This window comes from Rhineura floridana, chromosome 2, assembly GCF_030035675.1.
Source record: "Rhineura floridana isolate rRhiFlo1 chromosome 2, rRhiFlo1.hap2, whole genome shotgun sequence".
Lineage (NCBI taxonomy): Eukaryota > Metazoa > Chordata > Lepidosauria > Squamata > Rhineuridae > Rhineura > Rhineura floridana.
In genome coordinates, this window is record NC_084481.1 from 95,214,072 (window position 1) to 95,242,034 (window position 27,963).

General features: G+C 46.0%; 2 protein-coding genes across 3 annotated transcripts in view; one reads left to right on the forward strand and one right to left on the reverse strand.

Moving 5' to 3' along the window:
• Window positions 1-10,776, forward strand: part of PTPRCAP (protein tyrosine phosphatase receptor type C associated protein) — a 12,731-nt gene extending 1,955 nt beyond the window's left edge. Inside the window, exon 3 of the mRNA XM_061612718.1 lies at window positions 9,864-10,776. Within this exon, the coding sequence (XP_061468702.1) occupies window positions 9,864-10,530 (667 nt within the window). The 3' untranslated portion in view covers window positions 10,531-10,776. The remainder of the gene's footprint in view (window positions 1-9,863) is intronic.
• On the reverse strand, window positions 7,493-27,589 carry RPS6KB2 (ribosomal protein S6 kinase B2). Of its 2 annotated transcripts, XM_061609526.1 has the most exons (16): window positions 27,575-27,589; window positions 25,696-25,885; window positions 25,273-25,307; window positions 23,151-23,274; window positions 20,494-20,562; window positions 20,263-20,410; window positions 20,088-20,145; window positions 17,824-17,924; window positions 17,599-17,689; window positions 17,360-17,450; window positions 16,669-16,776; window positions 15,467-15,529; window positions 14,022-14,099; window positions 12,321-12,428; window positions 12,057-12,169; window positions 11,667-11,774 (listed from the first exon to the last, which is right to left on the reverse strand). In XM_061609526.1, the coding sequence occupies exons 2-16, from the start codon at window positions 25,861-25,863 to the stop codon at window positions 11,753-11,755; spliced, it is 1,377 nt and encodes a 458-aa protein (XP_061465510.1). In that variant the 5' UTR covers window positions 25,864-25,885; window positions 27,575-27,589; the 3' UTR covers window positions 11,667-11,752. The 2 variants fall into 2 exon arrangements, with proteins under 2 accessions (XP_061465509.1, XP_061465510.1); XM_061609525.1 differs by lacking the exon at window positions 27,575-27,589 and having other exon boundaries at window positions 7,493-11,760; window positions 25,696-25,980.
• Between the last annotated feature and the right edge of the window lie 374 nt (window positions 27,590-27,963).

Consider the following 27,963-nt stretch of genomic DNA (forward strand, 5'->3'; position numbering starts at 1 on the left):
CACTACACCACACTGGCTCCTGTACCTCACTACTCAGAATCTAAAACAACTAGGTCCCTAAAGAAAGGTATGCTGTCACTGTCCATTAGGGGGCTCTTCTGCCTATTGGACCTTGGCTTTCAAGCTTCATGTTGTCTCTTGACACATTGCCTCTCAATTTCTCACCAAGACCTTTTTTTATTTGGTATTTGCCTTATCCGGTCCAGTGCTTGCATTTGTTTTAGGAAACCCTCGTTGGAGGTGAAAGAATTGTGCTTTCTTCACTTTCAGTACTGCATCCCTCGTTAAGTTCTCCTGAACGTGGACCATCCAGGCGTGGGCATGTGCAAGTGAAGAGTGTGCTCTGCAGCTGTCTCACACGGGCATGTGCCTAACATGGATAAATAGGAACATGTACTTCTGAATGCAGCCTACATGTTAAGTTTTGTACTGGTTTGGTATGGAACTGTGAGCGATTCAATGGCAGGGGTGATGACGTGACAGCAGGGGTGGGGAACCTTTTTCAGCCCAAGGCTGCTTTCTCGGCAACCTTCCAAGGGGCATATGCTTGTGATGGAAGGGGCAGGAGCAAAATTGGCTGGAGTATATAAGATTAATTTACTCACACATCCTCTCCTTCATCAAAGCAAGCAAGGTCAGACACCGTACATTTGAAGCATGCTTATACCACTTTAACAGTCTTGCCTCTCCCCGCAAAATCCTGGGAACTGAAGTTTGCTAAAGGTGCTGGGAATTGTGGCTCTGTGAGGGGACCCTCTCAGCACTCTTAACAAACTGGTTCCCAGGATCCTTTTGGGGGGGGTAGCAGGGGACACATGGTGGTTAAAAGTAGTAGAGTAGAAGAGGGCTTTAAATATATGACCTAATGAAATGTTACCAGAGTTCAAAGACGCATTTAGTGAGGCAAAAACCGTTGATGCAAAGCAGGGCTGGTGAGTATGGGCTGAAGAGGTGTGCCCTGGAGAAATTTGGCCCTTGGGCTGTAGCCTGCTCCATGGTGGTGGTGGTGGTGAACTCGTACAGCTTTGCTACCAGTGCATCTTCCAGCAGAAGTTTTCTGAGTGGTAAGGAAACTTGTTACCATCTTCGTCCTTGTGAAGGAGGTGATGAACTTTCAGAAGCCTGATGTGTCCAGTGTGCAAAATACTTGGCCGATAACATGGCTTGGATCTGTTCCAGCTTGACTCCAAGTTGATTGTGAAGTCTGGGAACATGCCAGAGGTTCCAGCTTGTCCTGTTTTTTGTTTTTAAATGAATACCCTCTGTGTTAGATGCCCCAAGGATGCGGAAAATATTCTTAAAACAGCTGGAGGTCGCATGGCGCAAATGATTGGAAGAAATGTAGAAATACTTAATAGGAAGTTGTCTTGCCCTACTAGGTCAGTCAGTCTGTTTATCTAGTGCAAGAGACTCTGACAGGCAATGACTCTCCAGAGCAGCCTTTCCCAACCAGTCTGCCTCCAGATGTTGTTGGACCACAACTCCCATCAGCCTCAGCCAGCATTGCCAATGGCTGAGGCAGATGGGAGTTGTGGTCCAACAACATCTGGCGGCACACCGGTTGGGAAAGGCTGCCCCAGAGCCTTTCCTGTCATCAGGGCAATATTCCAGTGGCTCTAAAGGGAGCTGTAGCGAGATCATAAGTTAAGTCCCCTCTGCACTCCTCCATTCCAGCCAGTTTAATACCCCTTTCTGAGGTTTTTTCCATGTCTGATGGTGGACCATGTCCAGGTGTTCTTGGAATTAAACTGATTTATCTTGGTCTGCTTAAGTCCAGCCTCCTGCCTGTATGGGACTGCCTTGGTCATCTTGGTGAATGCCCTACAGTGGGAATGAGATGAGGGAGTGCATCCCTGTTTGGTTCCGCTGGACCTTTCAGTGGCTTTCTGTGTAACATTGGGCATGGTATTCTAGACTGGCTGGCTAGTTTGGTCATAGGCAGGGGCATTGCTTTGTGCTAGCTCTAGATCTACTTCAAGAAGATCCTGGGGAGTGGATGGGGGGGAAACTACTCTTCTCCTTGCCCTTTGAGAAGTTTGAGTATTCCATCTTGTCCTCTGCCCGGTTTAGCTTCTGGAGGGTGACTGGCCCTCTAGATCAGCCTTTCCCAACCAGTGTGCCTCCAGATATTGTTGGACCACAACTCCCATCAGCCTCAGCCAGCATTGCCAATGGTCAGGAAAGATGGGAATTGTGGTCCAACAACATCTGGAGGCACACTGGTTGGGAAAGGCTGCTCTAATGTTGTTGGGCTGTGACTCCCATTCACCCCAGCCAGTGAAGGGTCAGGGATGATGGGAGTTGTAGTCTTAACATCTGAAGGGTCCCTGGTTCCCCATCCATGATATGCAGGAAACTATTGGGAGAGGTCATCTGGAAATGTATCACCAGTATGTGGACAATGCTCAGTTCTTTCTCTTTCATCAGATTGGAGGGAGGCTGGAAGTATCTGGATTCTTTGGCTGGCTAGATGTGGTCTAACAGACACTTAACCCAGACAAGGCACAAATGTTTTTGGTTTGTAGGTAAGCAGAACAGGGTTTAGTGACAACAGCTGCTTTTAGATTGGGTAGCATGAGCTCTGCAGAAAGAGGTTTGTATCTTAAGAGTACTCCTGGACCTCTTATATGGCCAGATGGCAGTTTTTGCAAGGGGTGCCCTTCTTACAGCTCATGTTGATGTGCCAGCTGCAGCCTTCCCCAGAGAAGGCAGGTCTAGCCACTGTTGCACATGCCTTGGTCACATCTTGCTTTGGACTATTGCAATGTGTCTGAGTGACACTCCCTTTAATGAGCATTTGGAATTTGTGGCTAATGGCAGGATGATCACCCCAGGCCATTGGCCATGCTTGTTGGGGCTGATAGGAGTCATAATTCAGCAACACCTGGAGGGCCAAAGATTCCTCCTGCTGTAGGGAGACAAGTATAGAGCATACGTAGAGAATGCTAAGAAAACTTTGCAAACTTCTGACATTATCTTCCTGCCATTAGCTGCAAGTTCCAAACTCTCATTAAGGAGGGTGGTATATCTCTAGCTTCCTCCAACATTTTGAAATTTGCTGAAAGACCATATTGTTATGGGTTTGGGGGTTGAGATAGATGATTTCTATGAGTCCCCTTCAGCCTCTGATTTGGAACCCTGCACCTGGAGATGAGAAATCTGCTCTGCTGGCCAGATCGTTAATGGGCCTATTAGCTGGCGAATGAGTCAGGGAGATCCTATTGTTATTGAAACATTTCAGGAGAGCCCCCCCCCCTTCCTGAGGGCAAGGAGAGGTTTGTGGTTTTTTGGAGTGAGTCTGAGGAAGGGCTGATGACTGGAGGCAGGCAGAGAGACTGGCTCTCTGCACCATGGCTTTGGGGTGCCTCCTGTAAGCCTGATGGAAAATACAAGATCTGCTGGACTGCTGATGCCTTGAACCCCTCCATCCTAAGCTCAGGTTGGAATGTGTGTAAATAAATAAACCATATTTCTTAAAGACATTACAGACTCTGCTGACCTTCTTTCCAAGGAAACCAAACCCTGGGCAAGCACAGGGACCCCTGGAAATCTCTCACAGCTTAGAGATTGGGGTGGCATGCAACAATATCATTTGCTATATATTAATTACACTGCTTTGTTGTTTCCACCATTTAAAAATACAACAATGAATTGTATGCTCTCAGCTTTTGCTGAAAAGAAGCCTATGTTTTAAAAGTACAATAATTTGGAAAGCTTCCAACTACCCTCCATGCACTCAATGGCTAACAGGCAGAGAAGGTGCTAGTCATGTGAGTTACCCAGCTCCCAACATCTTTTGTACCTTCTGGAAAAGCTAGTTTGATTTCTACCAAAATGTATGTATGCTGCAGGCACCAGCTGTGCTTTAACTTTCCCCAGAAGAGTGTAGGTGTGCAGGTGTGCTGCTCTTCCTGTCCTGGACCAAGCAGCATGAGATCTTCTGGGGCTGGCAGGAAGCTTGCGGTTGGTACTGTTGAACGGAGGCATCTCTGTTGCCTGAGCCTGCAGGAAATAGCACTGTAGGGAGAATGCAAACAATGTACGCAAAGTGTCACTGCTGCACTAAAGCCTCAGGTTCCTGGGACCGATACCAGTTTGTGATCTATGCTCACTGTGGAGACGTGAAAGGCTGATGGGATATAGAAATGGCCAACCACTATCTGTTTATCCTCTGGTGTGTGGGTAAGGGCCATGGAGCGGGGAAAGTGAAGAGATTACTTCCTGCCCAGGTCCTAAAACTATGGTGATAAGGTGGGTGGGGCAGGTATTGACTGCTGTCCAAAGTACTTGATTTGGTACATTTCATATCTCCCTCCTTTTTCTATTTAAGCAGAATGAATACCTCTTACCATGAAAACCCTATTAACATATCCAAAAGATTCATAAGGTCACCATCAGTAGTAATTGACTTGAAAGCATATAACAACATGGAAGACAAATTTGCTTAATAGATTTTGACCCAATTCTGGTTTTCTTCTCCCCATGTTGCCTTTTGTACTAAGCCCATAGCCTTTGTCATTTGGTAAAACAAAATGAGAAATGTTTATAAATGACAATGGGGAAATTCCACTTAAGCCCTATAGTAGTTGAACTTCTCAAAATAGGTAGAGGGTTGACTTTTTTGCATCTGTCACTGAGCAAAGCTTTGCAGTGACTTCTTGGCACAGGATGATAGACAGAGACAGGAAACACTTCCCTCCCCCAGTCCACACACAGGGCCACTGCTTGCAAAGATTCATTTTTTCTCAAGGCTCCATGCAGCACAGCAGAGCAAAGAGTACGCCACTCCCGATGATGGTAAGAAAGGAAGCAGATCCAGCAGGGCTGGAGATCGATTTTGAAAGGGTGGGGGTAGCGATGGTGATGCCAAAGTTGCTTGCCCCTACTGGACAGGACAACAGTGGCTGCCGCTTTTAGAAACCAGAATGAGTCCTTCTCAAGAGTAGCTATGAGCCAGAATTGGCAGCTGGCTAAGGCTTGAACTTGTCCTCTCTTCTTCTGCAACCTGGCCTGCTTAATTTGTGAGTCTTCAGCTTCAGCAAGGAGGCACCGGGCTCTCCAAGAAAGGTTAGGAAGTGCTATGATGGTGGAAAAGAAAGGATAAGGGAGCTGCTATTTGCACAGGCTGCTTTAATGCTCCTAACAAGGTGCAGGTATGCCCATCCTTGGTCGGCCAGGGAGCTTATTTTATCTTGCTCTCTCTTCTGACGCTAGGGGAAAAATGCAGTGGACTTCGTCCTGTTGCTCCAGAACAGGGGCTCCCAAACTGTGGAGCTTCATTCTGGTGGTCCATGACATGTCTGGATTGTTTGTGTTTTATTGCTGCCTTTTATTTCTTATCCTGTATTTTATTTATTGCAATTTGGATTGTAGAGAATATATAGAATAAAGGAAGCAGTAAGAATACAAGCAGAAAAATAATTAAATGGCCCATGGCAGGGAGGGCAAGAAGTTTGGCAACTGCTGCTTGTTTCGTGCAAGTGGGGAGAAAGGGCTGCCTCTGGCACATTCTTAAGTGAAACGGCTGCATAGAAAGTTTTAAAATAATTCTAGAACAGCCTTCAAGTGCCACATTCTCTTCATGCCAGCATTTGAGACTACTCAGAAGCAGCAAAAGCTCTTAAAGGTAGCTCCTGCTGCTGTGGGAAAACCAAGCATTGCAGCATTAGAAGGGTTTCCCCCCCTCCCACACTGCTTATAGGCCTTTATGCTGCGTTCTCTCCTTATTCTACTGACCAATTTTTATGACACATGGCTGTCTGGCTGTCCTTGTTGCCAGTCCTGTTTCCTTTGATTGTGTTTTGCCTGCTCTAAGTGCCATGGCTCCATCCGGTGCCATTTCTGTTTCTAGGCTAGAGAACCTCCTGCTGCAACCTGATACCAATGAAACTCTTCTCATGCTGACCTCTTTTGGGCCCTTTGTTAGTAATGGCAGGGTTAGTGAACCTTTGGCCTTCAGAAGCTGTTGGGCTACAAGTCCCAGCAGCCCCAGCCAGCATAGAAAGCCAAAGGTTTGCTAGCCAGGAGCTATGGTGCGTAGCAAGACCACCTGTCCTTATGGCTAGATACCATTTGTTAAGGAATATGAGAACTAGATGTTTTCTCACCTTCAGTTCTTAGTTGGTAAAGCTGTTCCCTTGAATAGGGGGTGGAATAAGAGCTCGTTACTTACTTTCCCTCGTTTTTCTCTAGAAATGTCTCTTCTACTGCAGTCTCCTGCTTTACACCAATGATAGGGAATGCAGAACCAGCCAGCCGTCCCTGGATTTTAACTGTCATGAGCTCTAGCCAGCAGTACTGGTCAGGGATTACACAAGCTATAGTTTACCAACTGCTGGAGGCCCGCAGGTTCCCAGTCTTTGCTTTGTAGTGTTACTCAGAAATAGCCATTACAGTGGAAGGGAGTAGTATCTGCTGTATAGATTCTACAGCAAAATGGCAGAAATAACTGTGTCCCCTAATAATGCTCAGTAATAAAGAACAGTAGCCCACCAAAGCTGGTACTCCTTGAAAATGCTTAAAAGGTGTGATGAAAGGCTAACATTAAGGCCCACCCATAATACATATGGACATAGCTCTCTAACATATTGATATCTTGCTTTGGGTGGGGGGGGGGAGAAGCCCCTAGCAGTACAATGCCGTAAATTTACCAGAGATTGCACATGTGCAACAAATGACTATTAACAATGACTTTTCTATATTTTTGTAGTTGTCACCATTCTATTCAGCAAGGTGTCTTCACAGAGCTTCTAGTCCATAGACAGGATTTTTGGGAGGCAGGGTGAGGAGGGAGAGAATAGTTTATTTCCTAGCCTAAATTCAGGTAATCATTGGTACTTAACATAGCTAACAGCAGGTTCCTCATATTTTGAAGCTATTGTTGAGCGAATTTGCTTGCTGAATTCAAATCTGTATTTAAGTCAAGGATTGCCAATGAGCACATTTGAAATTTTAAGGAAGTGCGGTGGGCATCACTCACAAAATGGTTGCTCTGGGGCATGACATAACAAAATGGTTGCTACGCCTAAAAAACCCACAAAACAAGTCAGGACCACAAAACAGTGCAGGTGTGGCTGCCACCACCATACTACATCAGAGAGAGAAGCCCTTTGCACCTCTCCTCTGTTCAGAACAGAAGAAAGGGTGGGTGTTTAGTCCCAGCATCCAATAAAATGTGGGCATGTTTAGTGTAGGAGAGACTAAGCCAATACAAACAGGCAATGAGCAGGAAGAGCAAACAGTCTCTTGTGCGTTGTGGATGTTTACTGAGATCTTTTGAGGGCACAATGGCATTGACGACCCCTGACCTAGGCAGTACACTTCAGTTTTCACCCCAAAATTAAAGTGACAGCCAACTTGCCCTTGCAGCCTCGTGTTAATGTTGATAACAAACTGATATTGGGCCTAACTTACTTCAAGGTTTTTAGAAGCCAAAGCTAATGGCCAGTTGAAATATATTTTGGGCAACAATGCAAAATCAGCGTAAAATATATAGTTTCATATCGTATGTAATATCTGAGTATTAAAATTTGTTGGCATTTGAAAATTTGTTAAGCATTTAAATTGGCTGCTAAAATACATCCTAGTATGCAACATGTCGTGGTAAGAACAATGAAAGGTTTATAGCTATGGAAACAGTAATATAGTAGAGGCAAAACAAGACTCCATGTCCATTTTACAGAGTCTTAACAGCTGCTTATTTCCCTGAAGTTTGACGGAATCTAAATGGGCAAAAGCAGAGGTATATTATGAGTGCACACAAATGGATACTGTACAATAAAATGTCTTCAAAACTGGTTGTGGGTGTATGGGCAGATTATACTTGTAAGGCGTTAGTGTCAGTCACCTTGGTTGCTATCTTTGGTTTTAGGGTCAAAGCTAAACTCTATTGTTCAGGTACAGACCAATTTGAATTTGAACACAAAACAGTCAAAATGAAGAAATTCCCCTCAAATAGCCTCACCTTGGGAAATCTCAGTGAACAAAAGGGGAATAATCAGTTTGTTAATGCAGGGCATCTTGCTCAAACAGTCACATTTTGTCTCAATGGATTTCATCCATGAAAAATCCTACACATTGGCGACCATTTTATCTCCTCGAGTACAAAAAGCAACTCTTCAAGGGGAAGTAAGATTTCCTCCGAAGAATTGCTCAGAACACCCTTTGCCGCATCAAGGAAGGGCATGTGTGTGCATATAAGTGGGGAGGGGGGGAAGGAGTCAATTGGATATAGTTCTCCAAGGCTGAGGTTAGTTAAAGCTTGCATTAGAAGCTATGCAGGCTGCTTCCCAAGATAGATTTGGAGTGTCTCTCTAACCCTAATACTCTCCCCTATCTTATTCTTCAATTGATAGTATTAAACCTTTCCTTCACTGCTGTAATTACATTCAGTGGCTTTACTTAGGGGAAAGAGATAGAAAAGGAACAGAGGCTAAATTCAAAGGAGACCTGTCCCTCAGCCTGTATTCCATTGGTGCCAGTGTACCAACACAGCTTAAACTCCAAAGACAGAGGCGTGACTATGTAGCAGCTGACCAAACCAAGACAGTCTACACTCCTTGCAGTCTGCTTCAGCAAACCACTTCCTTCCACGCTTCTAACAGGACATTTACCATTGCAAAAAAATTTCCCATGGCATAACCTGGACCTTCCCAAGTCCAACCAAATGGACCCGGTATTTCATGTTAACTACAAAATGTGATATCTGGCACTGTTTTCCTTCCTACCTCACAAGATAGAATGGGGAAGGTCACAAGGAAGAGAAGATACCCTCTTCCCCTACCCAACATACTGACCATCTGGACAGGATAGTACATTCCTTTTCAGGCATTGTCCTTGCTATAGTCTGGTAGATACCAGCAAAGGCTGAAACACTGAACCAACAGAGCTCCTGCCTCCTGAAGCAAAGGTTGGGGCTAAATGCCATGACAGAAGATTGAGTGTGGCTTTGGAGGGAACTCCACTTTTAAAATATATGCCTTAGCATATATCTTCATACTCATAAGGATGAGAAAACATGGAGGTAGCACCTGCTAAACTCTCAAAGCCACAGTAGTTGCTGAAGACAACTTCCAGTTGCCAGAGACCATACATCGTTCCTTGTCCCTCCCTAATACATTAAATAAGTTATGCAAAAACAGGAAGAACAGCAAGGAAAATATGCAAAAAACCCAAGTGTACATTTTCTTAAAGGAGCCCAATTTATAGCCACAGAATTAAGCTTTTCTTGGCTATAAATTCTTTTCTATGGTGGGATATATGACTATATGGATGGAGTTACTGGGCTGTAGTCAACTAACTCATAGTGCTAGCAGAAGCCAGTGTAACAATTCCCACTAAGGCAATGGGACCTCCCCTGCTCTCCCCAAATCTCTGGAGGGCCAGAAAAAAACCTGGAACAGTGTGGCGGTGGGGAGGAGGGGAAATTGTTCCGTCAGGCACGAACAAAACAATCTCCTTAATGCTACCTTGAATACAACGCTAAATCAGGAAACGATCGTAGCTTTTTTCTCTCGTTACTATTAAATTATAGCAAGTAAACAAAATAGTGGCTGGTGAGTCTTCGCTGATGCTGCAAATCAATTGGATCATTCAATAAAATCCCAAAGTTCACAAAGGCCAGGAGCCCCTTTTGTTTTTCTTTAATTACAAGCCCTCCTAGCCACAACAGGTAGCGGCAGTTGCTGGTGAACATCTTAAAAACTACACAGCTTTCGAAGAATCGCATTGCCCTGCTATCTCACCTTTATCCATGTGCCCTCCTTGACATCTACATCAGAGTACAATTAACACTGTGCAACTGGGAGCTTTTAGGGCAGAATTCCACAGTCCACACAGCTCAGGGAACAGCATCACCACTGAAGAGAGCACACCAACAGTCAGGATTGTCATTCTAGAATTAGAGACTCATCCTGGCTCTTTTTTTTCCTGCAGAGGCCCAGGTTCACCCATGCACTCTCTATCATGCTCCTACTGTTTCCGGTGAAAACCCTGCAAGCGACTTCAGAAAGAGGCGGCAGCGGTGGCAAGAGCAGTGATGATGTTACTGTGAGTTTGTTAGTCTGTCTGCTGCTGCTCCTTCTCGTCTTGCTGTTCCTTGCGTGGCGTCGGCTGAGCCAGAAGTCAGAAGGGAGGTACCATCCCCAGCGCCTGCTGCAGGGCATGATCCTCCAATGGCGAGAGCTTAGGGGGGAGGCACTCCCTGAGGAGCTGTCCCATGGATACCAGGATGAGAAGCACAGAGACGAAGAGCTTGGAGAGAAGCAGCAAGTTGATATGGGCGAAGAGGGGATGCAGCTGCTCCTCCAGCAGGAAGACAATGAGAATGAGGAGGAGGAGGAGGAAGCATTCCAGGAGATGGATGCTCCTGAGCCAGCAGAAGAGGCAGGGCTGCAGGAGGCCTCGGAGAAAGACGGGGCAACAAGGGCAGCAGAGGGCAGTGCAGAAGCCCTGCTTAGTGATCTGCATTCTTTTTCTGGAACAGCAGCCTGGGAGGACTCCAGCAAACATTTGCACGTCACCGCTCTCTAGAAGCAGGACAGAAGGCACCGTCGGGCTCACCGCAAAGACAACTATGGCCTGAAGGCAGTGCTCAGCCGCAGCCTCCCAGGTGACAGGCCCCCCACAGATCCAAGGCCCCCCTCTTCCCCCACAGACATGGCCAAGGCTTCTCCTCGCCCATGATGCCTATTTTCCCGTTCTTGCTTGTACCACTGCATTTGCTTGCTCGTAGCCTGTGTTTTTTGGTTTTTTAAAAGTACCTTACTTATGATCTTATTACCTGGCTCTCCCACTCTAATTGTATCACGTGCATCATAGCAATAGTCCTTACAGATAACTATGTCAATCCTTGCAATTGCCAGCCCATTTTCTGGCCAATCATGATTCTGTTGGCAACATCTGGGATTCACTCGCATCCAAGGGTGTCAAAAGAGGAGACGCTTGATAGGGAGAAGACCTTGCCACAGCCATTTGGGGAGATGTTGGGAGGAGGGAGCTGCAGTTTTTAGCACTTGGTGTGCACTGGGAAAGGCAGACAGGGGAGGAAATTTCCCTGGAGAAGGTACAACTCCATCCAGGAGGATTAGCTTGATCCTTTCCACCCTGCCAAAGTTGCTCCCTTGGACTGCATGTCCTAAGCCATAAACTGTGACAGATCTGGCAGCAGCGAAGAAAGCCAGACTGTATGTTTTTACTGTGCCCACTACAGCAATGCCTATTCTGCCTCAGTTCACACTCATGCAAAACACACTGCTAGTAAGATGACAACATATCCAGCTCAAGGCAGGCACCTTCTGACCGATCCTTTAGACATCCCAACCTCCCTCCTCTTCAATCATGATTCATTATATATTCAACTGAAAGCACCTCGCGTAGGGATTATCCCCTACAGTAGAAAAGCACCAACACCAGGCAGCCCCTGGCAGCTGGGAGGGACGGTGGCCCCTTGCAGCAGGAGAGAAAATATGCTCCCCAATCAGGGCTTGATGTTCCTGTGGCACAGCTCTATCCATTTCCGAACCCCCACACCCCCTACGGCAGCCAGAGAGCTCCACTCTGCCACAGCAGACAGTCCAATGATCTTGTTGTCTTGACTACCGTGCCCGCCCTCTGCGTTTTTTCTTCTTGGTGCCTGATGGTGTTTTGATGGGCAGCGGGGCAGTGACTTCTGGCACAGGCGTGAGTGGGGGTGGCGACAACTCCATCAGTTCTGTGGTTGCGCTTGGCTTGAAGGCCTCAAAGGGTGAGAACTTTAATGGGCTGCAAAACATGAGCTGGAGTTAAACCAATTACTTACTTAATCACTTGCTTGTCTCCCTGTCTTTTCTATATCTCTCCCCCGCCCCCTTCCAAATATGATACTGAGGGCTCCAAGCCCCAGACAGAACAGCAAGTAGCACAGGAGGTTCTCTGGAGATGGGATACCAAAGACAGCATTTCTTTTGATAAGCAAAGAGCCCAGCCCATTCTGCTCTCACTCTCCCAGGAGCTAATCCCATGAGGAATGCGCCCTAGAGTCTAGGCCCCCTCTTGGCTCTCCCTCACTCCAGCATTACCTGATAGGTGTGCGGGGGCTGCTGTTGAGACGCCGAGGAGATCGCAGCTTGGGCTGGAAGGAAAAGCCTTCCCTGATGCTCTCCAACACTGATGGGGCTACGTAGGTGAATCCCTGCAGGGGAAACAGCTCGTCAACACTGCTATGATCCTAGCCAAACTCAGGACTTGACTCAAATTTCCCCCTGCAACCCTTTCTTTGGGGTGAGGAGGACTCTGCCACCAACACCTGCCCATTGTGGTATCTCCTGCTGGGCGTCCCTTACCAGGAAGGCCTGGTTGGCGCTCTCACTGAGGGAGACATCGTCAGGGCTATCCACAGGCGTCTGGCGGGTGAAGCGGGTGTCAAACTGGCTGACATCATCTTCCGATTGCTATGGGTGGGAAGAGGAGAAAGGGGATTGGTATGCAGAAAGAGGCCCTGCAGGAGTTCCAGGGAGAGGGGTCGACACCATACCTTCCTCCTCTCTGATTATTAGCAAGGATAAGTTGGTAAGTGGATACATGAGGAATCCAGAGGTACTATATCCACTCTTGGCGACAACTCAGGGGATCATCTTGAGTAAAATATTCAAGATCACAGTGTGGATTAATTACCCCATACTACCCTTTAACCATCATTTTTTCCTCACAGTCCACATCCTAGACTTTCCCCACCATTTCAATGTATGGTTAGGAGGAAACTGAGAATTCTAGTCCATCCTTTCCCAATCTTTGGCTCCTCAGATGTTGCTGGGCTACAGTTCCCATCAACCCAGGCAGTAGGGCCAATGGTCAGGTGTTATGGGAGCTGTAGGCCAGTAACATCTCAAGACCTAACGGTTTGGAAAAGCTGTCCTAGTCCATTTTAGCAACGATCTACACAACCAAAGGTGTTCTTTTGGTCAGGTAACACAAAACATGTCGTGGTGGTTCTAGTATAGCCTTCCCCAGCCTGGTGCCCTTCAGACATTTTGGACTACAACTCCCATCGTCACTGAACACTGACCATACTGACTGTGGCTGATGGAAGGTTGCAGCATTTGGGGCTTGTTAACATAGAGAAAAGGTGAGTAAGAGGTGACATGATAGAAGTGTGTAAAATTATGCATGGCATGGAAAAAATGGATAGAGAAGTTTTTCTCTCTCACACACAACACTAGAACTCATGACCATCCAATGAAGCCGATTGTTGGAAGATCCAGGGCAGACAAAAGGAAGTTTTCACACAGTGCATAGTTCAACTATGGAATTCGCTCCCACAGGAGGCAGTGATGGCCACCAACTTGGATGGCTTTGAAGAGGCTTAGACAAATACACAGAGAATAAGGTGATCAATGGCTATGAGCCATGATGGCTATGCTCTGCCTCCATGGTTGGAGTCAGTATGCTTCTGAAAACCAGTTGCTGGAAACTGCAGAAGGGGAGAGTGCTCTTGCACTCAGGTCCTGCTTATGGGCTTCCCATTGGCTCCTGGTTGGTCACTTGGAGAATGGAACACTGGACTAGATGGGCCATTGATTGGACTGATCTAGCAGAGTGTTCTTATGAATTACAGTCCAAAACACATGGAGGTTACCAGGTTGAGGCAGGGCTGTTCTAGTACATATAGTAACAGGAGCCACATAGTTCATTTAGCAACTGCATTTGAATTACCTAAGGGGGTTAAACAAAGATGGCCAGAGTAAAATTATCTGGTAATTTATCTACACAGCACCTAACAATGTCCATGTGCAGTGGAGGAGAAGCTATAAAGCACATGACTTAAAATGTATCTGCATAATGGCTTAAAGATAACCAAAGGAATACAAGTATGTGTACGGTGCCAAATGCAATTACTGTTTCAGCTTCAGAAACCAGCACTATCAGAGCTACAATGCAGGATTAAAGTGCTGAGGATTAAGAAGAGCAAATGTTGTTAGGAGCAGGGCTGAAACGTGGGCTAGTGGATAGAAAGGAGGGAGGGAAAATGAGAATGGTGGCCATACCAGGGGTGGCCGGAAGGGTGGGTCGACTCTCCTGGCTAGCAAGTCATCCCAGTTAATGTGCCGGAAGAACAGGTGTCTCTGAAAGATAAGACAGAGAAGTTACTGCTACCCAGAACGTACTAAGGTTCCTAAAACGTATAATCCTCAGGCTCCTAAAGTTTGAGTCTGTCCTCTAATGCCTCAAAAGATTGTGGATCCAGGTGGAAAACTGCACTCCAGAGATTTATAGTAGTGGTGCCAGGAGGAGAGCACAGTAGCCAGACAAACATGAAGGCTGCAGTGCTCACAGACACCACCAGGCTTACACACCAGACATCGGAACACTGAGCAGAAAGTGGGCTTGCTCCAGAATAACTCCATTTCCGGTCATTTCAACTTGGCAACAAGTGGAAACCTTTTCAAAGACAAATTCAGGGCCAATCTGCACATTTCAGAAAATGAATGTGAGCGCCAACCTTCTGCAGACAGTGCTACTTCTGAATGTGGGTGGTGGATCAGCTATCTGAGTGTTTTCTCCAAGTACAAAACCTACCGACCTACAGAAGCTAGCATATGTCAGGGAGAAGATTCCTAGTGCCTCAGTCCACAGAGAGCTGTATTGTGTGCTCTTCCCTCCTGAATGTATAGCTCAACCCTGACTGACCTCAGATTAAAATGCAAGACCTGAACAGCAGAATACCATATACCGGTATAAGAGATCAGCTGTCGTGAAATTCTCAACAACTGGCACTGAAAAGGCTAAGTACACCTCCCAAAAATCACACTAAATATATCAGATTTTCTTTTTCTGAAAGTGTACTGCTTACACAGACAGTTGGGAATGTAAAGTTGGTGGGCGACAAGGCTCCTCCAACAAGCTTTTCAATTGCTACAACTGGCATACACGCGAGTCACCAGATAGCAGCAGTGCAAGATTTTATGAGCTGGGGAGAAAAAGCCCTGGGAAGAGGAAAGGTGGTGGGAGACGGCAGGAGCCATTTGTCTTGCCTGTACATGGTCTATCCTATCTGGAGAGCTCAGGACAGATGCACTGAAGAAATGAAAATGCTGCACCAATGTAACTTAAATCCTAGGCCATGAAAAATTGAATTCTGCAATCTATGTTATTTAATTTAAGCACATTTGCAGAAATTTCTTTTGCTTTTAATCATTATTGGGAAAGACAAAAAACTATGTAAGGCACTAAACTACTCCTACCCTTTGGAAAGCCTGTCCAGAGGACAGTCACATCTCCCAGCACCTGAAGTTTCACCAGGCAGCGCCCATGCATTTTAAAAGGATAGAAAATTGCTTTTAATATAGATACATATTAAAAAACTTTCTCAGGATTCTGAATTCATTGGTCCATTTCTGCACCAGCAGAACACATGCAGGCCTGTGTCCTATTTCATTAGCACAAGATCTATCAGGAGCACAGCTTGCCACTGTCCCATTGTCTAGCTTACCTGTACATCTGCAGCATCTCCTGAACCGCCCCCAATTCTCTGGGTGGGATGCCTTTTGAGGAACTGGGGAAGGGAGAGGACACATTGAGGAAATGTTTGCCTTACATCAGTCCAAAGTCCAGAATCAAATTTTTCAAGCAGATTCAAGTCACAGTCAGAAAACTTCTCAAACACGACAACTTTCATAAGCACCTCCATTTAATCCTACTCAGGGCTGCTGAATGCAGGATGAGCTTGCATTCCACTATTACTGTAACCCTTTTCATATAAACAGGAGTCTACGAATCTACTCACCGCACAAACTATGGCAGCCTTCCTCAAGCTGGTGCCTCCAAAATGTTACAATTCCCATAATCCCCAATGACTGGCTGGGGCTGCACTATGGCAAGCCCCTCCCCGGACTGGCAAAAGAGACAAGTCACTGCCAATAGCCACTGAGTCGCCAGCTTCCACCTCCTTCCCTCCCCAACACTATCCAGTGCCGAGCACATGAGCTGCCTCCTCCTCCCTGCCCACTTCTCAGTGCAAAGGAGTGCTCAGTGTGACTCCTGCTGTGGGGCCTCCTCCACAGCATCCCAGTGGATTTTGGCCCGAGTCAATTGGAGCAGGGGCAGGCAGGCATGCTATGGCCATGGCTAGTACTTCCTAAAGCTGAGAAAAGCTGGAAAGGCAGCTTGCCTCTCACTGTAACTAGCAAGCTGGAAACAGCAGCCAGAGACAAATGGATGGAGGGGAAAGGAATGGCAAGCCGTCCCCCCCGTCCCATTTCCAAGCTAAGAAACAAGATGGAGACCATCTGCATGGTAGTATGTGAACGATGCACACTCCAGTCCAAGCAGAGAGGAAGAAAATGGCAGGTTGTGCACTGAAAAGTACTGGAAGGAAGATGAGGCAGTTCAGGCTGATGTTTGCTCTGGAGAACCCTTCTGAGCTTGGAACTGGGAGGGGAGCAATCACTGATCTGGTGTTGAACTTCAGAGGCTCTTGGCTTCGGATACAGACCCCCCCCCGAATTGGAATCGCAACAGCCACACTTTTTGGGTTGGCTACAAAAATGTGTTGGCCCTGCACAGCTACACAAATATTGTTCATTTGTAAAACGCCAGGGCAGTGGCGGGTGCAGGTGGTGAGACAGAAATATAACAAACAAGGCAGTCAAAAGCCAATCTGCAGGGCCCTGTCAAATGACAGGCGGCTTGTACCTTCTTGATCAGGTCTCGGGCATCGGGTGTCAAGTAGGGTGGGAGCACCAACTTCCCCTTCAGGATTTTGTCCATTGTCTTCTTGCGGTTTTCGGCTGTAAATGGAGGCTGCAAGGCATGGGCATAGAGAGCTCAGCATAGGAGAAGGAAGAATCTGCTTGGAAGCGCCAGCAGTTGCAGGCGGCTGGGGGTGGGGGTCAGGGGAGAAGGAAAACAGTGAAGGAAAGGGCGCAGCAAGGAAACTGGTAGCAAGCCATCACCATAAACCCCTTGAGAGTAGAACCAATGAGCTGTGCTGCACCCAGGGACAGGCACATTAAGACACACAATCAAGGAAGCAACAGCCCAAGGAGCAGAGAGCCACTTCTACAGTACCTCCTCCTCCTCTGTCCTACAAGTGTCTGTCCTCACAGCACTAGCAGCAAGATGCTGCCCTTTCCTGCCGCCCCCCCCCGAGCTTGTACACTTTGTTGTTTAGGATGCTAAGAGCGCATTATTCCTGCTACCCTGGTAGTTGCCAGCTGACCCAGCCACCAGGCTCTCTGCAACACCTAACCCATCATCCAATGAGAATTGCTGATCTACAATCCCTCCCTCTCCTACTTCCATTCCTGTGTGGCTTCACTTCTCTGACACCCTGTGCTCTGTTGCTTCCACCTCTGCCTTCAAACACAGCACGAGCAAGACTTGCCGATCCAGTGAGCATGTCGTACATCAGAGCACCGAGGCTCCACCAATCCACAGCCCGATTGTGGCCACTGCGCAGCAATATCTCTGGGGCCCTAGAATGTAAGGGAGGTGTGGGGAAAGAGACAGAGTGTGAATATATTGTGGTGGTAATGGGGAATAACTATTAATCTACAGATATTTGCCACCCAACTCGAACCAGGACAAAGCCTGTTTGGATGTGCTGGAGTCCATGTCACCTACATGTATTCTATGGTGCCACAAAAAGTGTGGGTGACAGTGCCTTCATGGATCGACTCCTTACAGAGCCCAAAGTCAGTCAGCTTAATGTGCCCTGCAGTAGAGGAGAACAGGAAGATGAGATCCTGTGACTGCCCTGGCTAGGAACTTATAGTAGAAAGGAGCACATTTAATGCAAGGTACCCGCCCCCATACACTCCTTTTACAAACTTGGATACGGCTCCATACCCTGGTTGTTTAACATTATGTTCTCAGGCTTGAGATCTCGGTAGATGATGCCACTAGAGTGCAGGTGGCCAAGGGCCAGAGTGATCTCACTCAGGTAGAAACTAGAAAAAGAGGAGGGGAAAACTCTGTCAACAACATGAGCACAAGCTACCCAACTGGTTCAGAATGTGCTTGACATGCCAATATTGGAGGAACCACCACTCAAAGATCCCAACAACAGATAATGCAAACAGATGGTGGAAAGCCTGGTGTTCATATCAAAAGGGGATGGCAATCTGCAAGTTTAATCCATTTATGGGAATGAGGGACCCAACTGCCAAGAGAGGAGCTGGACAGATGGGACGTTGCATCTTCAGGTACAGCTGGGAATGCCTATTTGGTGCAGGTAAGTCAAGGTTACTTTCTGCTCAGGGACAAGGAAAGGATGTGATGATTTCCGGAATTTTAATCAGCAGGGGCAAGGCAACCAATATTTACTCTTAATAAGAGACCTACAGTTTCTAAGAATTCCTTCTGAATGTTATCCAGTTGATTGCTCCAACGTGCCTCAAGAACATGGTTTCGCAATCCAATATTTTAAGCTAGCGTTTATTGCATTACCTCATGCCCTCCCACTTCCAGCACCAGTTAAAACTCTGGGTGAGCTGCAGAAGAATAATCAGGATTGAGAACAGTTACATGCATTGGTGGGGTTTGGCATTCCTTCCTGTCAGGCAGGAGTGGCAACACGCCACTACAGGCCAATACAATGACGCTCTTTCATTGGTCAACAATGGGGAGTGCTGCCTTATTTGAGAACACTGGCTCTGTTCCTCCTCCCTATCTGGTAATTGCTTTTGAATTTCTGTTGCATATATAAGCTGCATTTATCTCACCATGTGCATTATAGATTTTTAAAACAGCAGCTTGTTAAATGTCACAGTGCAGCAGAGAGGTATGTAAATGCCACAGCTTCAGGAGGAACCATTTCAAATGAAATTACCTCTGAAAATGTTATAGGTGTACCATGCAAACCTCTGTGGGTTTATCTTATGGTGCAGCGGTATGTTCAAAGGCCCACAACAATGTGGGCAGGAATAATCAGATGGATTGTTAGCTCAAAATCATTGCCCTGGACGGGTGACAATTTTGTGTTAAGGACTGATGTGCCTGGCCCTTCCCACAGTGCTGCAGGTCCTTGAATGTTATGGCTGCTTTGGGATGAAACCACAAAGAAACAGTTCCCACACTGCAGCTCTGATTTTTAATAGGTATCTGAGGGAGATTATTTGTGCCTTAAAATTCTATGTAGCAAGCAAAGTCTCTGTGGATGTATTGAGAGTGCTCCTTGAAAGGGCCAATATAATCTATTTTAGACTGTATTCTTACAGGACAACACAAGAAAAACTCCCAAGAGGGAGTAGTATATTGATTAAAGAGGCAAACCTAAACACACAACAGCGACGCCCACTGAACAGAGTGGAATTTTTTTCAAAATAAACACACAGAGGGTTGTGCTGCACATAGGCAACGGGAAAAAAGCAAGGCCTACGAGGTTTGCCTTCAGCAGACAAACTGCAGAATAATTTTTTCCACAGATCAAGTAAAACCAAGACTGCTCTTATAGTAGGTTAGATCAGCGATGCCACCCAAATAGTTCAAACGAGTCACATCAGAAGAAAAGATCAAAAAATCACAGCAGGGTCACTTGCCTATCTGATCTGGAATTGGGGTGGGGTGAGGAGATAAGCCAGATGACCAGAGTTCCATGCTTTTGTTCAATGAGCACAGAGCTACTGAATTGCCTTCATTAAGGATTTTGGCCAACTTACCATTCCATAGTCAAACAATAGATTGTCAGAATTTTCAAACAGTGTTACCTTTGGCTTTTTTAAAAAAAGCATATCCATTAAACCAGTTTGTTCAAACTCTGCCTACTCAACTGCTGCAAGTGATACAGGTGGGCCACCTATCTCCACATGTTGCTGGACAACAACTCCCACCACCCCTGATCACTGGCCATCCTGGTTGGGGGGTGATGGGAGTAAGAGCCCAACGACATTTGAAGGCCACAGATTCCCCATCCCTGACATAAAAGATCTGACTGCAAGGAAAATGCCTCAGTTACTGTCCTCTATCAAATGGAGCACTCTTAACAGTTCCCAGCTCCTTCTATTACAACCTCTCCCAGCTATGGGCCATGTAAGAAACAAGAGAGAAAGCCTGCAGGTAACTCCAGTCCTCCTGACTACCCCAATTCAGACTATGGCAGTGCTTGCACTGACCAAGCTGTGTCCTCCAGGAAGATGCCTTCTCGCTCCAGCTGCATGAAGAGCTCCCCTCCTAGAAAGCACAGGAGAAAGAGAAACCATCAGCCCACACGCATAAATCTACACAGAATTAAAAGGGTCGGCTTCCAGTCTCCTTCCCGGTGGATGAGGTCGATCTTGATTTCCATACCACTGAGGCATTCCAGGATGAGGTAGAGCTTGCCACCAGTCTGGAAGGCGTAGATGAGATCCACAATGAATGGGTGCTTGATGGCCTCCAGGATACTTCTCTCAGCCTTCGTGTGGGCTGTGTCTTTGGCATTACAGGCAATCTTGGCCTGCAGGAAATACCAAGAGAGAATTAAGGTCTCGCTAAAGTATGAAACGGGGCACACAAACTGCAAAGAGACACGGAGCTTACCTTCTTTAGGACTTTCATGGCAAAGATTTTCCCAGCGTTTGTGCCCTGAACCTTCCGTACCTGGAACACCTATAATGGAAACATAGGTAGTAAGCAAACTGAGCACTCCATGGCAGATTTAGGGGAAAGGCCACACGAGGTTCCACCCACAGAGATCCATTTTCTAGCAACTTCAGAATCAACAGCATGATACAGCAGCATCCACTTCATTATCATTTTCACAGGAGGGTGTGAAAAAATCTAACAATCAAAGCACAAATATCACTGCTGATTTTTAGGCAGACATCATTGACGAAGATCACAAGCACAGTCTCAGTGTTACATCCAGGTTGAAATCTAGATTGGCCTCTGGGTCTCTGCCAGATTGTATCCCAGGCTCACCAGAACTGCAGGGCAACTACTTTCTCTAAAAGAGAAGCCTGGAAACAGGCCAATAACTTGATGCAGAAACTCACATCCATGCTTGTTTTCCTGAAGTAGGGATTGAATGATTGCAACTCTGAGCCACCTGCCACTTCACCCTTCCTTAGTTATGCATACATAATACCATTCCGTTAAAAGCTCAGCTTTTTCTGACTGGCTTGCACAAGTTCTAAGCTGCAAGTGGTTCCTAAGCACACTTTGAACACTGAAACTGAGCTAAATAAAACCAGACACCTCTGAGCCCTTTTAATACCTCAAATTTGGACTTGAAGCTTAAATTGGGACACACCCACACCCCTCTGGATAAACCAAAATCATGTGATTTTATATGCTGCACAGGTGAAAAAATCATCTTAGTGGGCATAGGATGACTTCCCAGTTCATTTGCTTTACCAGATTTAATGAAAACAGAAGAAAGTCTTCATCAGTGTGGCATGATCTTATAAATAACCTGCCTCAGCTTTGGCGCAAGTCAAATGCTCCCAGCCCCCTACATATCGCTTTTCCAGTTTCACCCATCCCACTTTCTCCATAAACCAGGAAAACCTGTGCCAGCAAACCAGAAGGGAATGCCATGGAGCCACTGTGCTGATAGTCCTGGTCAACCTGCTATGTTAATGAAGTGGTAAATGTTCCAGGGCTGGACCTCTTCAGAGTGCAGGTTGGAGGTCACACCAGTGAATGTTACTTATTTATAAAAGTTTAATTCCAGTTAATAAAAATTTCCAAGCAGCTCACAATTAAAAACAATTTTAAAAAATTCAATAAAGTTTCCTAAAAAACAGATTAAAAAACAAAACAAAACTGCATCACCACACATTAAGCAGTACACACAATAAAAACAAAAACATTCCGGATCCAGGAAAGCATATAAATTGTTAAGAGGCAGTGAAAGGTCATAGTTACTGTATCTGCCTCACATATTACCCAAGGGAGGACAATCCAGAGGGTGACTCACTTTGGTGTTGTCACCAAGTGACCATTTGCTGGTCGTGGAGTGACAAGCAGGGTCTTTTTGGAAGATTTTAAAGATTGGCTTGGACAGTAAGGAGGAAGCAGCCTGCAAGGTATCCTGGTCCCAAGTTGAATAGGGTTTAAGCATAAGCACCAAAACCTTGAACTTGGCTCGGTTAAAAGGGTGCTAGTGCAGATATTTCAACTCTGGTGTGTTAAAGCTGGGTGTCCCACTAAGCACCCTAGCAGCTGCATTTTGCAATAATTGCAGCTTCCAAACTAGCCACAATGGTAGCCCACATACAACACATTACAGTCAACTAATCATTGGATTGCCAACATTTTAATCATAAAGACAAAGCTACCTCTGTCCAAAACTGGTCATATTTGGCACACCAACTTAAGTTGCTGATGGCTGCTTCGACCCACAGAGGCCACCTGGACCTCCAGTGACAATGACTGATATAAGAAAACTCTGAAATTGCACATGTGCTCCTTCAGAGGGAGTGCAGCCCCATCCAGATCTGGCTGGTACACAACCAAGTTCCTGGACCTTGGAACTACCCATCCATAGACTCTCCATCTTGGTCAGAATTTAGATTGTTAGCTTTCAGCCAGCCCATGACTGCATCCAGATACCGGTTTAGGATGTGCATGGCTTCTCCCGATTCAGATGTTACAGAGAACTAGAGCATACTGATGACACTTTGCCCCAAATCTCCTAAAGATTGCCCCCAGCAGCTTTATATAGATATTATTATATAGCACAGGGGACAAAATCATGCCATGAAGAACCCTGCAGATCAGCTACCAGAGGGCTGAGGCACAGTCGCGTAATACTACTCTCTAGAAATACATCCATGCATACTCATAACATTCCCTTTACATAAAAAATTAGAGATCAGAGTGAAGGGTTCTCGAGTCCTCTTCTACTTGACATGCTAGTTTTCTATGCAGAGTAACCCTTTCTTCATTTAGGCGCATTCTATCACATGACCCCCACCCCCCAGCTGCATTCTGAGGCAATATTGCCAAGGCACAGGTTTACTACCTCAGCAAGAACTAGGACTCTGTAAGGAAAGCCTCCAGAGATTCTGGAATCTGAATTAGTCTCCAACTAATCCATTACCCTAGCAAGGCTTTAAGGGAGCAGGGATATGTACATCCACAAGGATAACCATCTCTCCAGCACTATGGACATCTTCAGTGGGATAGATGTTAACAATCTTGCCCCCCCCCACTGCCCCAAACACAAGCATTGCTCCCAAGGCATCGCTCACCTTGCCATAGCCACCCTTGCCCAAAACACGCAGCAGTTCAAAGCAGTGGGGCCCAATACGCTCTGGGCCATTGTTGACAATGCTCTCGGAGATTTCAATTTCTTCATAATATCCTGGCACCAGTCTAAGGGAGGAAAAGGAGGACAAGAAAATAAAGGAGCAGGGCACAAGTTAAAGCACAGAAGCTTCCCAGAAGGAAAGATTGTCAGTTTAAAAAAAAACAGAAAGAGAAGCACTGAAACCAGAGTTGTGATAAGTGTTCTATAAAGGCATAGGTTTGGACTCTGAAATAAATTAACTTAAGGAGGTTCATGGAAAGGAAATTTCCTGACCCTCTCATCCCCCTGTGGCCCTCCCCCAAATCCTTTCTAGATAATCAGGAAAAAATAATAATCAGAGAGCTATCCTGAAGAACACGGGTTGGGGTGTGGGAGGTACTGTGGAGAAGCAGGAACAAGAAAATTTCCTTCTATGATCTTCCTTAAGTTATCTTAGAATGCAAGCCATAGTGTTTAGAAATGAAGGAAACCCTCTATTCCTATGGCAATCTAATGGTCTAGAGCTGGGGATGGAGAACTGGATCTGACTGGCAGACTGGATCCTTACCTACCTTGTCCTCTGCAGACCACTCTGACAGATAATCAGCTAAGAAAGTGTGCCTTCAAGGATCTTGCTATAACCACAAATTGGTGGTTACAACAAATCCATTTGCAGACACAGTTTGGATTCAAACTGCACTTAAGAGGTTTTTTTCTCTGCAGACTGGCAGAGGGAAAGTGTCTATTTGCTGGCACAGTTTGAATCCAAATCATGCGTGCAAACATAAAACTTTAACGGGGCTTGCTCTCAGTACCAAACTTAAAAGGGGCTCAATCTTATCACTAATCAGATGATAGGAAATTCTCTAGTGCAGCTGATCCTTTGCAGAAAGCCCTGTTTGCCAAGGAATATACTTTTAGCTCTTGATTTGGTCCTGTGCAGCTGTATCGTTGTGCCCCACGCCTGACATCACATATAACATCAGGTGTGGAGTGGGTGGCTGGGGAAAATGCCCAGGAGTCTACATTGAATGTGACCCTCCTGATGGGGGTGGGGGTAGGAGGGAAACAGCACTTTCATGTTGGGTATGAAAAGCAGAAAAGCCATGTTCTCACTAATTTATACAGCAACTACTGTTTGTTCATCTGAACAGAACTAAAGATAAAAAAGTAAGGCAAATGAGGTAGATAAGGCTTAACTGGTAGCAGACACTGCCTAAGAGTGTGGCTACACTGGTCTAGACATTCATGAAGTCTTGTTACAGTAGCTACAGACACAAGATTAAGTTCACATATTCAAGATCTTGTAACATTCCTAGAGACTCTGGTACACCAAAAGGCTGATTTGTCAGTCCTGAACCTGCTGCCAAAGGAAGTAAGTTCATCACAGAACATGCAATGAATATGCTGATCACTACAACATGTAGTGTGGTCTACTGACTTAGCTGACTTTTTAAAAGGGCATGGCTATACACTATGTTGGCTAAATGGGACCTCCTTATTCTATTAAATACCAAATGCTGATGCCACCACTTTCATGCCCTACTTTGTGAATCTCCAGAGGCATCTGATCTAGCTGGCTGTTTTTGGAAATATTATGCTGAACCGCATAGGCCTTAGTCTCTGATTCAGCAAGGCAATCATGTTAACTCTGATGCATTCCCTACAAGGTGGCAAAGGAACAGGGGAATCTTATAAATACTAGCATTGCTGTTGGACATCTAGCAGCAGCAGTTTGGAAGAAATTAAATGCAGAAGGCATTTAACATCCCTGGTTAGCTTTTCCTCTCCCATTCCATCCCTTTGTTGCCACTCCTCCATCAAACTGCTGACAGTAAGCTCCTTAGGACAGGGACTGGTAATTTTGCTTATGAAGTATTTTGAAGTGCCATCATTTGAAGTGCACTGTACAACAAAACAACATGTATTTGCAGTAAGAAGAATGGAGGGGGAGCCTCTGAGTACAGTACTAGATGCCAAGGCCGTCTGACTAGTTGGGACTACAGATGGCCTGACTCACGAAGGCAATTCTTGCCAATCTGCATTTTTCTCGGGGAGGGGGGAGGGCTTTGCATCATACTCACTCCGGTCCACTGCTGCGAAGCTCTGGGTCCACCTCCTGAAAAGGAGGGGGGAGGGGGGAGAGAAATAAAGCGGAGGTCAGCCAGTACGAGGAAAAAAAGGGATCGTTCGCACTCAAGGGAGGGATGGAACGACCCAGCCAGCGTGCGAGCGAGAAGCATTAGGCACTAAGGCTGGAAATAAGCCCCACTGAACGAAGAGGAGGTTACTTCTCAGTAGACATGTATAAGAATACACTCTTAGGCTACAATCCTATACCAACATCCCTGGAAATAAGCCCCACTGAATTCAGCGGGGTTCACTTCCGAGTAAAGACGTATAGGATTGCTCTCTTGCTTAACTTGCTCCTTCCCTCCCCTCCCCTTTCCCTCCCTCCCTCGTGGGCCCACCCCCTTTTCCTTCTATCATTCTCTACCCCGCCTCACCAAGGCCCCCAGTTCTGGCTCCTCCCCGTCGCTCCCCTCCTCCGTTTCCAGGTCGATGTCGAAGACGCCGGCCATAACAGGGACTCCCCGATCATCCCCGGAGCATTCCGAACTCCGCCTCTTTCCGTTTCGTCGTGCCTCCAGCGACGCGGGTGTTATTGTCGTCATGGGACCGATACTTCCGCCATTTCTACACAGCGCATCATAAAAAGGGAAAGAAGAGTAGCTAGATTCACGGCGCGACTCCTAGTTTCCTGTTTAATGGGGCGGGGACGTTATCGTCTCCATTTTAAGAGAGTGAGGACGGTGAGAAGCTCAGCGCGTCTGCGTGAAAGTGTCTGCACCTGTAGCTGGGTTGAGGAGGTGGCAGTTTTAACTAGAATTAACCTTTGCTGTAACCTCAGGTCTGTTTTATATGGGATATTCCTTCTCTCCCCGAAATCCGAAACAGCCGCCGACAGAAAGTGATCAGGTTGGGGAGGTATAAAAAGGAGTGTGGCGCTATTAAGGTCTATTTAATAAAAGAGTGGTTACAGTGTATTATGTATAATAACACGACTACACTACAGGATTGTTGTAAACCACGCTTTCTCAACGTCCTCCCCTGCCCTGCAATATGTGGGAAATAACACGGCTATATTGCAGGGTAGTTATGAGATACGCTCGTAGCTCCTTTCGTAGATATATTAACAGTGGACTACACTGCAGGACTGCTGTAACCAGTGTCTCCCAAACTACTTTGTTACCTTTCACAATATAAAGATAATAATAATAATGGGCTGTATTTGCATTGACAGGCTAGTTTTTAAAAATGTTTTAAAACTAAGAATGCCCATGTTTCACATGACATAAGAAACAGCAACAATTCAAACATGAATTGGTGCTGTTTCTACTTCTCTTTTTTGCAAGGCAGAGTACTCATACGGCAGGCTGACCACTCACAACTGTCCTGGGGTCTTGAATTTTTTCATTGTTACCCTATGGGCAGCTTTCACATTTATCCCATAGGAAGAAAAAAGAGGAATCAAAACCAAATCTGTAGACTAAGCATCCAGTCCTTTTGAGAACTGCCAATCTAAAATTGTATTGGTTTTCTCTATCATCCAGTGTGCCTGTAAATACCTGAAGGCTGCAATTCTGTACAGAGTTTGAATTCTACTAGGACTACAGTGTTTGAAGAGAGGGACACCCATTGAATATTACATGCAATACCTATCCCTTTTGTTATAGATTATGGCAGTGTGATACAGTGGTTAGACAAGAGGTTGCCAATTTTTTTGGCCTGTGGGACATTTGAAAACCTAAGAAACTGTTAGACTACATACACACACGTACACATACACACATGTGCTGCAAGAGGGTGCTTAATTGTTTTTGTATCGCTTCCTCCCAACTGCAATACCATACTATTGCTGTGTCTATTTTACCCCCATTTATATTGGGTTCCAAAGCAACTTGTTGGCAAGGCTCCTCTGTAGACACATTTCACATTCACACATTCTAGGAATCTTGTAAATTATGATCTTTAGACATTGGCAACGGTGTGTCTTGGTAGATCTACCCAGTAACTTATACTCACACGTCTAAAGTAGGGGAATATTTATTGAGCATACACACACAATCAAAATATACACATTCAACACTAAAATGGAAAACAGCTCAGCAACAATACATATCGATCCATGGGGATAGCTCAGTAACAATATGAATTTATTTGGTGTGAAAAAATTAGCTAAATCTTAACCATCACTAAACACACACAGGAGCAATCACATCAGGCATAAGAGGAGATAGAAGGGAGGCACTAAGTTCATCACAACTGCAGAAAGCACAGTTGTAGGGAAAGGACCTCCGGAAGACAGGATAGAGAAAGATATACCTTTCCCGGTCCTGGTGGACACTCCTGAAGAAGCAGAAACGGAGCATCCTGAAACTTTTGGGTCAGGCAGGGAAACAGCAAATGCAGCAGGCAGGCCCTGCTTTGGCTAGCAAAGGTCCAGGAGAAAGCAGGCAAAGTAGTGGAGCCCTGAAAAGAGCTTTTGAAGCAGCTGGAGCAAGGCGGGACCTCTATTTCTGCAGGCAGGGGGCCACAGATAGTGAAGAAAAAGCAGGGGAATCAGACCCTTGGGTTCTGATTCAGTAAATGGCTTCAGGCACAGTGATATTCAACTGATTGGATCAATCCAGCATTGATTGGATCAAGGAGGTGTCATTCCCCAATTTCTCTGCCTGGTATGAGTGGTCAGGATGATAGGATTTTCTTTTGTG